General features: G+C 43.7%; 1 protein-coding gene across 2 annotated transcripts; it reads left to right on the top strand.

Annotated features, from left to right (window-relative positions):
* The first annotated feature begins 6,329 nt into the window (after positions 1–6,329).
* On the top strand, positions 6,330–10,949 carry LOC119307684. 2 transcript variants are annotated; one of them, XM_037583747.1, is made up of 11 exons: positions 6,330–6,541; positions 7,532–7,615; positions 8,083–8,398; positions 8,501–8,584; positions 8,673–9,188; positions 9,276–9,405; positions 9,492–9,654; positions 9,745–9,873; positions 9,987–10,181; positions 10,270–10,392; positions 10,477–10,949. In XM_037583747.1, the coding sequence occupies exons 3-11, from the start codon at positions 8,146–8,148 to the stop codon at positions 10,588–10,590; spliced, it is 1,707 nt and encodes a 568-aa protein (XP_037439644.1). In that variant the 5' UTR covers positions 6,330–6,541; positions 7,532–7,615; positions 8,083–8,145; the 3' UTR covers positions 10,591–10,949. The 2 variants fall into 2 exon arrangements, with proteins under 2 accessions (XP_037439644.1, XP_037439645.1); XM_037583748.1 differs by lacking the exon at positions 6,330–6,541 and adding an exon at positions 6,879–7,074.
* Positions 10,950–11,966: the final 1,017 nt, after the last annotated feature.

The following is an 11,966-nucleotide window of genomic DNA, read 5'->3' as shown; positions in this document are numbered from 1 at the left end:
TTCAATACCTCTTTCAGGAATTTTATGCCCCAAGACAATGCCTTCATTAACCATAAAGTGGCACTTTTCCCAATTCAAGACAAGACTAGTATCTTCGCATCTCTACAAAACTCGATCAAGGTTGCTCAAGAAATCATCAAAAGAGGATCCATAAACGGAGAAATCGTCCATGAAAACCTCACAAATCTTTTCACAAAAGTCAGAGAATATAGCCATCATGCATCTTGGAAAGGTAGCAGGTGCATTACATAAACCAAAAGGCATACGTCTATAAGCAAAAGTACCGAAAGGGCAAGCAAAAGTGGTCTTTTCTTGATCCTGTGCTGACACAGGTATTTGAGAGAAACCAGAGTAACCATCTAGAAAGCAAAAATGTGTATGTTTAGATAATATTTCTAGCATTTGATCAATAAAAGGTAGAGGGTAATGGTCCTTTTTAGTAGCTTTATTTAATTTGCGGAAATCAATTACCATCCTATAACCTGTAACAATTCTTTGTGGGATCAATTCATCTTTATCATTAGGAACAACAGTAATACCTCCCTTCTTAGGGACACAATGGACAGAACTTACCCACTGACTATCAGCAACGGGATAAATTATACCTGCCTCAAGGAGCTTTAGTATTTCCTTTCTTACCACTTATGTCATCTTAGGATTTAACCGTCGTTGGTGATCAATAACTGGTTTGGCGTCTTTCTCCAAATTTATTTTGTGTTGGCATAGAGTGGGACTAATGCCCTTAAGATCATCAAGAGTATATCCAATAGCAGCACGGTGCTTCTTCAGAGTTTTCAATAATCTTTCCTCTTCCTACTCTGAAAGGTTAACACTAATAATAACAGGATATATCTTCTTTTCATCAAGGTAAGCATATTTAAAAGTATCAGGTAATGGTTTAAGCTCAAACACGGGATCACCCTTGGGTGGTGGAGGATCCCCTAGGATTTCAACAGGCAAGTTGTGCTTCAAAATAGGTCCATGTTTAAAGAATACTTCATCTATCTCCCTTCTTTCATTCATAAACATATCATTTTCATGGTCTAGCAAATATTGTTCTAAAGGATCATTAGGAGGCACGGCAATAGAAGCAAGACCAATAATTTCATCCTTACTAGGCAATTCTTTATCGTGGGGTTGTCTACAAAATTTAGCAAAGTTAAACTCATGAGAATCCCCCAAACCAATAGTAACAACATCCTTTTCGCAATCTATCCTAGCATTAACAGTATTCAAGAAGGGTCTACCAAATATAATGGGACAAAAGTCATCTTGTGGGGAACCAAGAACAAGAAAATCAGAAGGATATTTAACTTTCCCACATAAGACTTCAACATCTCTAACAATCCCAATTGGTGAAATAGTATCTCTATTGGCAAGCTTAATTGTAACATCTATTTCTTCTATCTCAGCAGGTGCAATATCATGCATAATTTCTTTGTATAAGGAATGAGGTATTGCACTAGCACTAGCACCCATATCACATAAGCCATGATAACAATGATCTCCTATTTTAACAGAAATAACAGGCATGCCTACAACAGGTCTATGTTTCTTAGCATCGGATCTAGCAATTCTAGCAGCTGCATCACAGAAATAAATAACATGCCCATCAATATTATCAGACAAGAGATCTTTAACCATAGCAATACTAGGTTCAACTTTACTTTGCTAAGGTGGTGTATATGTTTTAGTATTGCTCTTACGAACCACAGTTAAAGCTTTAACATGATCCTTAATCCTAACAGGGAAAGGTAGTTTCTCAATATAGGTAGTAGGAACAATAGGATCATTATAAGTGAAAGTCTTTTCTTCAACTTTAACAGGTGCAACTACTTTTACTTCAGTGGGAGGATTATATTTAAACCATTTCTCCTTAGGGAGGTCAACATGAGTAGCAAATGATTCATAGAAAGAAGTTACTATCTCAGAGTCAAGTGCATATTCAGTGCTAACTCACGGAAGACATCGGTATCCATAAAAGTTTTAACACAATCGATCTTAGGTGTCATACCTGACTCCTTAACTTCGTCGATATCCCAATCTTCAGAGTTGCATTTAATTCTTTCCAATAAATCCTATCTGAATTCAATAGTCTTCATCATAAAAGAACCAGTACAAGAAGTATCGAGCATGGAGCGATTGTTGAGAGAAAGCCGAGCATAAATTTTTTGAATAATCATTTCTCTTGAGAGCTCATGGTTGGGGCATGAATATAACATTGACTTAAGCCTCCCCAAGCTTGAGTGATGCTTTCTCCTTCGCGAGGCCAAAAATTATATATATAATTACGATCACGATGAATAAGATGCATAGGATAAAACTTCTGATGAAATTCCAATTTCAATCGGTTGTAGTTCCATGATCCCATATCATCACATAGCCTAAACCATGTCAATGCCTCTCCCTTCAAAGATAAAGGGAAGACCTTATTCTTGATAACATCATCGGGCATACCTGCAAGCTTAAATAATCCACAAACTTTATCCACATAGATTAGGTGTAAATCGGGATGCAATGTTCCATCTCTTGTAAAGGGATTAGCTAGCAGTTTCTCTACCATACCCGAAGGAATTTCAAAGTAAAAAATTTCAGTAGGTTCAGTAGGTTGAGGAGCAACTCTTTGCTCTACTGGTCGGGGTGAAGATACCCCGAACAAGCTCCTCAAAGGATTATGTTCCATAGTAACAAGTGACAGTAAATTTCAGCACACTATATAAGTTTTTCCTTACCAAGTTCCACTTACCAAAGGCGCTTCGCTCCCCGGCAATGGCGCCAGAAAAGATTCTTGATGACCCACAAATGTAGGGGATCTATCTAGTCCTTTTGATAAGTAAGAGTGTCGAACCGAACGAGGAGCGGAAGGAAATGACAAGCGGTTTTTAGTAAGGTATCCTCTGCAAGCACTAAAATTATCGGTAACAGGTAGTTTTGTGATAATGTAATTTGTAACGGGTAACAAGCAATGAAACTAAATAAGGTGCAGCAAGGTGGCCCAATCCTTTTTATAGCAAAGGACAAGCCTGGACAAATTCTTATATGGAGGAAAACGCTCCCGAGGACACAAGGGAATTATCGTCAAGCTAGTTTTCATCATGCTCATATGATTCGCGTTTCGTTACTTTGATAATTTGATATGTGGGTGGACCGGTGCTTGGGTACTTCCCTTTCTTGGACAAGCATCCCACTTATGATTAACTCCTATTGCAAGCATCCGCAACTACAAAAGAAGTATTAAGGTAAACCTAACCATAGCATGAAACATATGGATCCAAATCAGCCCCTTACGAAGCAACGCATAAACTAGGGTTTAAGCTTCTATCACTCTAGCAACCCACCGTCTACTTATTACTTCCCAATGCCTTCCTCTAGGCCCAAACAATGGTGAAGTTTCATGTAGTCGACGTTCACATAACACCCCTAGAGGGGAGACAACATACATCTCATCAAAATATCGAATGAATACCAAATTCACATGACTACTTATAGCAAGACTTCACCCATGTCCTCAGGGACAAACGTAACTACTCACAAAGCATATTCTTGTTCATAATCAGAGGGGTATTAATATGCATTAAGGATCTGAACATATGATCTTCCATCGAATAAACCAACTAGCATCAACTACAAGGAGTAATCAACACTACTAGTAACCCACAGGTACCAATCTGAGGTTTTGAGACAAAGATTGGATACAAGAGATGAACTAGGATTTGAGAGGAGATGGTGCTGGTGAAGATGTTGATGGAGATTGACCCCCTCCCGATGAGAGGATCGATGGTGATGATTTCCCCCTCCCGGACGGAAGTTTCCCCGGCAGAACAGCTCCGTCGGAGCCCTAGATTGGTTCCGCCTCGTGGCGGCGGAGTTTCGTCCCGAAATCTTGCTTATGATTTTTTTCAGGGTAAAAGACTTCATATAGCAGAAGATGGTCACCGAAAGCCTGCCAGGGGGCCCACGAGGCAGGGGGCGAGCCCAGGGGGGTAGGGCGCGCCCCACAACCTCGTGGACGGTGGGTGGCCCCCCTCTGGTATTTCTTCCGCTCAGTATTTTTTATTCATTCCAAAAATGACTTCCGTGATGTTTCAGGACTTTTGGAGCTGTGCAGAATAGGTCTCTAATATTTGCTCCTTTTCCAGCCCAGAATCCCAGCTGCCAGCATTCTCCCTCTTCATGTAAACCTTGTAAAATAAGAGAGAATAGGCATAAGTATTGTGACATAATGTGTAATAGCAACCCATCATGCAATAAATATCGATATAGAAGCATGATGTAAAATGGAAGTATCAACCCGCACGACGCGACACTGTAGCCATGGCACGCCCGGCACGACCTCCGTCAGCACGGACGGTGCAACAGTGAAGAGCCGTCAATGGGACCCGCATGCGATGAGCCCCACCTGCTGGCTGGTTCCTTGACAGCCGGTCGAATCCCCAGAGGCGAGCCCTAGCAGCCGGCCTAGAATCTGGCCTCCATAGACATTGACGGCCGGGACCTACCACTCGGCCAGATTACCTTTGTACCCCTGGGGGTAGGCCTATATAAACCCCTCAGGCTCACCCCATGCAAAGGGTTCACATCTTAGTTCCCTCCACACCACAGCTAGGGGAGAAGAGAGCTAGCCTTGCCCTTCTTCCTCCTCTAGCCGAACAATTCAAGGAGCACTCTTGTAGCCACTCTATTGACGATAGTCATCATGCGGAGACCCCGCAGAGCAGGACTAAGGGTGTTATCTCCACGGAGAACCCCGAACCTGGGTAAGACTCGTAGGCATTCGAGGTCTCGCCCACTCCCGCTTCTAGAGTCCGGCAACGTACTTCTGTCCCCATCCACGATAAGCCACCCCTTAGCATATGTCGCGAGAATACCACGACAGGGTCCCACTTGTAAATGCACGTCGTGACAAAGAAAACCGGGGACATCATCTGACCAAACCAAAAATATCTCTAAAACCCTATTGAGTACGATTTCATGGTTTTTTTTTCGTATTATCAAAAAATGTTGATTTTATGAACAATAAATTGAACGAGCTACCTAAAATTACCAATATATTCTAAATGTATAGTCCAAAATAAGTTGAGGATTCCTAGATCAGTGTTGGATACATTTATGGTCTTAATATAGATTTTCCACATTTTTTGAAAATATTGAATTTAAATTTAACCAAAATTTGAATGACATGCTAAACTTCCATTATCTACAAAACCATTGGTACAAATGAGCTGCGATTCGTGAATTTTGAGTCAAATTTTGAATAGGCCAATTAAATTTGCAACCGAAAGTTCTCGATTTGACCTGCTGACTGATATGGCCGGTTTCTTTTGCCATATGTACACTAACAAACAGGACCCACCTATCAGAAATCACATCAACGTACCTAAATGCTAGATTAGACCTAGCTGTAACAGATTACAACAATGGGTGTGGCTAGGTCTCAGTTGACTAAGATTTAATTAAGTCCCAGTCAAGTGACATAGTATATAAGAAGAAAAAGAAAAAGATTTTTTTGCACGGATCTCCACACAAGATCAAACAAATATAGCATCGGCTAAGACATAACCAAGACTCAAACAACCGAGACTAAGCAAAACTATACCTCCATAGTTGATGTTCTACGTAACAACCCCGTAGAGTAGATGTTCTTACGAAATCAGGGAAAAATATCAGGTGCTACGGGAGCACCTAAGTTTAGGTGCTCCAAGGGCTAAATCCAACGGTCATCTATATATGCACCGGATCCGATTTGCAATACCAAATTTCTGGGGTGTTCTTTGACTAAAAGCGTGAGCTCTGGCACCAGATATCCTCCCATCAGAGTGGGTGGCTTGTGCAGTTTCCTATCTAACAGAGTTAATGGTGGTGTTATTCCGTCGGAGACTAACTTAATTTCCGGCGTCCCCGAAAAAGCAGTAGCGACGGTGACCAAAGTCGGGCCGTGCACACTGCATGCATCTGACAGAGGGTTCGAGCATGAGCAGCACTGGCACCTGATGATCCCATATCTTTGATTCATTCAATTCGTCTACAGTGTCGTGTAACAGCATGCAGTGTTGCTGACCCGCGAGCAGCAGTAAATCCTCAACCGCCCCCCACACCCAACCATGAGCTAATCAATTTCCGCCCGATATACGAGCCCACTAGCGTAGAGCGTGCGTACTCTACTCCGAAAGCAAATTTCGTGCGGAAACAACGGAAGATCGGTCGATGCGCCGAGCCAAACTTGATATTTTGCTTTCCGGATTCCGAACCGATCGTTCGTGCGCGGCGCAGCGCAGGAGGAGAAAGGCTGTGCTGCACTGTAGCCTCCAATCTTTCCTTTTCTTGCCCCCACCACCCACCTGCCTTTGAAGTCGAGCCCTTCTCCGATCCACACGTGGGGGTATATACTGGTACGTGTATATACGATACCACCACCACCACCTCGGCGACTTCGCTCCTGCCGGCCCGGCCATCTCGGCATCTCCATCCGCCGTCTGCCCCGCTCCGCTCCGGCCGGCCACCTCGCCGCCGCCGCCGCCCGTCCCCTCCTTGTGATGCTTCGGTACCCGTCCCTCTCTCAGTCTCTCTCCCCGTCTCGCCATGCTTGCTCTTCTCGCGAGGATTTTTTGTTTTGTTTCTGTTTCCGGGAGCTCGGAGGGGATCCTTGGTGTTCTTGGCGGGGGAGGAGGCGGCCTTGCTTGTTTTGGATCGACTGCGAAATCTTCTGCTTATTTGGTGTTTCTTTTGCCGGCGGGATTGGTTTGTCGGTAGAGCACACACAACTACGAGCGCTTCTTCTGCTTATCCACCAATGCCGGAGCTGTGTTGTCGATTTCTGCTTGGATTCTGCCTGGGTTACTTTCACGCAAACCATCTCTGGTTTCCCTCTGCTGCTCATAAATAGGAGCACGCCACTCCCTTTTGATCGAGCTGCTGCCTGGCCCTGCCTTCAGAAAAAAAAGAAAAGAAAAAGAAATGCCCCTGCATTTGACCAATTTGTCCGCTCTCTATCTCCGATTCATCCGGGCTTTTTCCTCGGTGCTGTCATCTGATTTGCCGGATTAGTCTGCGCAGACGTGAATCCAACTCCTTCAGGTTCTTGCTGGCGACTACTATTTGGTTTCCTCTCCTTTCATTTCCTTTCGGAAAGAAGAAAACAAGTTCTTGGCCAAGTAGCAAGATCCAGCTCCGTTGCTAGTTTCAATCCGACTATTTTAATCCCCACTCCACTCTGGGTTTCTGTGTTCGTCGCCGATTTAAAAAGCTTTAAAAAAATCCTTCGTTGGTGGCCGTGGAGTCAACTTGTCGAGCTGAGAAGTTCAACCAGCAATAAAGCTCGGCAGAATCTTCAGACTTGTTTATTGCTTTACCAGGAGCGCTCCTAGTTGTTTCCAGTACAACCATCTTCTTATTTAGTATAGCATTTTCCTTGATTCAAATCAATTCTATAGCTGTGAGTGATGATGCGCCGACAACCTGTTGATTTGCGGTTTTATTATGAGCATACATGTCTTTCCACTTTTGAATGGTCAATAAATGGATTTGTGCGCAGGCTGTCGCAAGGAGGCGGAGTGCCGCGCTGGTGATTACTAGTAGGCATCACATCTCCGGCCTCATTTGCCCTGTTCATCACCAGGTATTTCCAGTTCCATCCATGTAGCCGTTCAAGAAATTTTGCTAGTGTTATGTTGATTGATCTCTCTGCCTTCTATTGTCACGGTAAGAACATTCATGGTTTCGTTGTCTGCTTTTGTTCTTGCATCTTGTTCTAAGATCAATGCATGCCCCCTCATTGCAAGTCCCTATGTAGTATATTAAGTTCTAAATTAAGCACCCTCAAGATCTTCAGTAGGAGGGGGGACCTGTTTTTTTATCCGTTTTACTTTTACTGCATCGTTGAAGATTTGAAGAAGCACAAAATGGATGTATTTTGGCATCTTCTTTATTTTTATCAAATTTGTACTTTAGTTGTTTTTCATACAGCTGCATAAATTAGGCGACCAAATTTCAGATGTACTACAAGCAATCTAGGATAGGCACACAAGTAATCTCCAAACTGAAGAACAAGTTAGCTGATCTCTGTTGAGCCTTTTTCTTCTGCAGCTTCTTGGAAGTCTACATTTTGGTCAGACCCTGTGAAGAAAAAATCCTCTCACAACTACTACCATGGGTGCCTGCGTGTCTTCAAGCAGAAGGCGGAGACCGCAGAGATTGCGCTGCACATATCGCCGCGGAAAGGTTTTGAGAAACACGCCTACCATACGTGCCAGTGATGTGGGGACCTGTGCTGCTTCTGGAGAAGTTGTCCATGTAGAGACTTCCGCGGCCACTCGCAGGAAATCTGATGGCTCGAACGTAACATTCCACCTCACACAGCTGCAGTGGCATCATAGCGAGCTAGACTCGGAAAACGGAAGTGGTAATCGGAATTTTCATGTTACTTTCATACATTTTAGGATCCAAAGTCTTTACATTTCACATTTAGGATCAAGAGTCCTTATATTTTGCCCTATTGGTGCAGTTGTATGTCAGGAAGAAGCATGGTTCGATTCTGTCAGTATTTTGGGGTCTGATTCCGATGAGGACTTCAGCAGTGTCAACGGAGGTATTGCATTTTCTCTAGACAGATTTCATTTGCACTAGGCAAATGCATTGGTCCTATATATTTATTTATGCACAATCTCTTCTTGCAGACTTTCCTGCCATGTCAAGTGCAGGAAGGACACACTTGGTGCAGTGCGAAGATGCTTCATGTATTGCTGATTGCATCCAGAAGTTCGAGAAGTTTTTCGACGGTTCATGTGTTGCTCAAGCTGTTGGACAGTACCTAACAAGAGATGCAAACTGTATGGATAGATCAAGCCAATCTGGTGTCCAGGAAGGAGAGGCGCTTAAAATCGCAAGCTCGGAAACATCCGATGTCTCTGGTGCTAAGGTGGAGGAAGCAAAGACAAAAACTGAGGGCGTAAAAATGCTGACAAAACTTCGACGAGGCGACGAGGCATGCAATAACTTGAAGTCTTTCAAAGATGGAGAAAAACCTCATGAAAGTATCTTCAAAAGTTTGACACCAGTGTGCACGCCTCGTCATGCTAATAAGGTTCAGCCTTTGGGAGTAGCGAGCCCACGGGGCCAAAAGAAGAAGTCGGGAGTTGTCAGGCTCTCTTTCACGAGGACATCTTTTGATGGGGAGCAAACTACTGAAATATGTGAGTTTTCCTCTGATGTGTCCTACCGTATTTTGTCTACATTAGTAATCTTTAGAAATATGGTTGATGTTGAATCTCTATCCGCAGGCTCTAGGAGGTACTTGATTCGTCCAAGAGCCGGGCTATTGATTCCTCAAGCGAGCGAGAAAATATCAGAAGGTTGTTGGTCCATTCTTGAGCCTTCGACCTTCAAGCTACGCGGAGAAAGCTTTTTCAGGTAAGAGTTGGTGGACCCTTTGCTTGTCTTGTTTTGTAATTTTCTAGTACATGAACTTGGTTTAAATTTGTATAACTTTTATGTAGAGACAAAAAGAAGTCAGCTGCCCCAGGAAGTTCTCCATATACTCCAATCGGTGTGGACATGTTCATGTCACCAAGGAAAATACATCACATTGCCCAGCATATTGAGCTACCATCTATAAGGCCAAGTGAGAAAGTTCCTTCGGTACTTATCGTAAATATTCAGGTATGATCGTCAGAACTCGCTGGTTTCTCCTAAACTTTGAGGATGCTAGTTGTTGCAATGATTACTAATGCGTATGTATTTTGCACCCAGATGCCTACATATCCGACTGCTATCTTCCTTGGTGACAGCGACGGGGAAGGGATTAACCTGGTGCTGTATTTCAAACTGAACGAAAACTTTGAGAAAGATATTTCTCCTCACTTCTATGAGAGTATCAAGGTAAAATTTCTCTCTCGTCAGGCGCCGTCTTTGTTCGCAGACAACTGATGCATGATAATCCTGATGACCTGGACTGATATGCCCTTAATCTCTGTTTTCTGTCTTATTTACAGAGACTTGTGAGCGATGAGATAGAAAAGCTCAAAGGGTTTCCATTAGACTCAACTGTTCCTTACAGGGAAAGATTGAAAATATTGACTGGGTTGGTTAACCCAGATGATATGAATCTGAGTTCTGCGGAGAGGAAACTTGTGCAGGCTTATAATGAGAAGCCAGTTCTGTCACGGCCTCAACACAACTTCTATGTGGTGCGTGACATTTTCTTGATGCATGCCATCTTTTTAGTTTTTTCTAGCATCTCCACTCCTATATAACATATGGGTTTGATACATACAGGGACCAAATTACTTGGAGATAGACCTAGATGTGCACCGGTTTAGCTTCATATCGAGGAAAGGGCTCGAAGCTTTCCGAGAACGGCTGAAGCATGGTGTAATCGATCTGGGTCTAACCATACAGGTAGCATGATGACCCATTTTTCTTGATAAGTTGCTAGGAGGGATAACTTGTCGATGAACTGAACATGTTGAGCGTGTCATGCAGGCCCAGAAGCAGGAAGAACTCCCTGAGAATGTCCTGTGCAGTGTAAGGCTAAACCGGCTTGATTTCGTCGATCATGGACAAATACCAACACTCCTTCCTTGCGACGACGACTGACACGTGACCTGGGTGTGCTAAGTTAAACCTGAAGTTTCAGTCAGGACCTCAAAACCATTTCCAGGTGCTCACAAGTTCTGACCCTTGAGGATTGACGACCTTCCCTTTGCTATGTGTGCTTGGAGGGGTTGCGTTGCTCTGCAAGATGAACGGTCCTGCCGCAACCCGCAATGTTGTTATGTAAAAACATGCGTATATAGTCATGTTTATTAACAATCTGGATATGTGGGTCAACTTCGAATCTGTGAACCCCGCGAATCAGGAGTTGACGATGCTATCTGGACCGCCTTATTGGTTTATTTATTCAATTTATCTCTTGTCTATCTTCTAATATCATATTGTATGTACATTATTTGTTATGAGGCTATGCCAACCTCCATCCAATTAAACATCTCATTCTGAAACTTGTTCTGGACGTAGCTATCATCAGTATATATATCTGAGTTTTTGTAATCCAAATCTTGAAGAAGAAAAATATTAGATTTGATGCTAAAATGCTAGTATAACTGACACCAGTTATCTCAAACTAGAATCCAACGGGAGTTGTTTTGAGGGAAAAAAATAGTGTAGCTGTCTTTCCACCAAAACTGACGATGCCATGAATCCGGGGTATCCAGGGCACCAGAATATGCCCCACAAGACCTAGTAAAGCCCTCCCCTCCCCCAACCCCAAGGCCCATGATAGCCCATGCCTTCTACCCAGCCCATGGCCTCCACCAAAGGAAGAATTCGGCTTGCCGCCCAAGACACGCCGAACCAGAGATCTAGGAGGACTCTTCAACCGCCTTAGCGGACTAGGAAACTTGTAACCCTAGGTCTCGTCCTCCTTTATAAGGCGAGGTTGGGCTAGTCGTTAGGTATCTTACATCTCATAGTTTCACTCCCTCGATACACATAGACATCTTTGTACATTGTGCTTGTGCACCCTATGAACAAATCAGAAAGAAGGGTTTTACCTTCACCATGAGGGCATAAACCTGGGTAAACTTTGCCTCTGGGTTCCCCAACTCGATCATCCGAATGCTGCGGTACCCTATCGAGGGATCTGTCAGATTCCAATCTGACAATGGCACTCCAGCCACCACGCATGGGGTGCAATTGTTGGAAACAAGATACATATGGGGTCTAGCATCATTCGTGGCGTCTATGCTCAGGGCCTATCTTTGTATTTAGGCGCCGTGAACTTCGTCGCCGACTCGACGGGGTGAGTCGGCCTTGTCCCTCCCCTTGTTGAAGGCCATGTTCTCATCTTTGGGAATTTGGAGTTCGTCACCGGCCAGCACGATGAGACCTGTGTACACGATCCGGCACCTCCCACTTTGTCGAAGGCCTAGGAGCCGATGAAAATCTTCAACTTCCTACCCACCTCTCTCTTT

This window comes from Triticum dicoccoides, chromosome 5B (genome assembly GCF_002162155.2).
Source record: "Triticum dicoccoides isolate Atlit2015 ecotype Zavitan chromosome 5B, WEW_v2.0, whole genome shotgun sequence".
Lineage (NCBI taxonomy): Eukaryota > Viridiplantae > Streptophyta > Magnoliopsida > Poales > Poaceae > Triticum > Triticum dicoccoides.
Note: the sequence above shows the minus strand (reverse complement) of the source record. Positions and strands in the feature narration are given on the sequence as shown.

What these genes read in the sequence shown, in the direction of transcription:
- LOC119307684 (XM_037583747.1), top strand. Translation starts at nt 8,146, where the DNA reads ATGGGTGCCTGCGTGTCTTCAAGCAGAAGGCGGAGACCGCAGAGATTG. An exon ending in CGCGGAGAAAGCTTTTTCAG is followed by an intron (nt 9,406 to 9,491) that starts GTAAGAGTTGGT and finishes ACTTTTATGTAG; the next exon opens with AGACAAAAAGAAGTCAGCTG. An exon ending in CTCAACACAACTTCTATGTG is followed by an intron (nt 10,182 to 10,269) that starts GTGCGTGACATT and finishes TGATACATACAG; the next exon opens with GGACCAAATTACTTGGAGAT.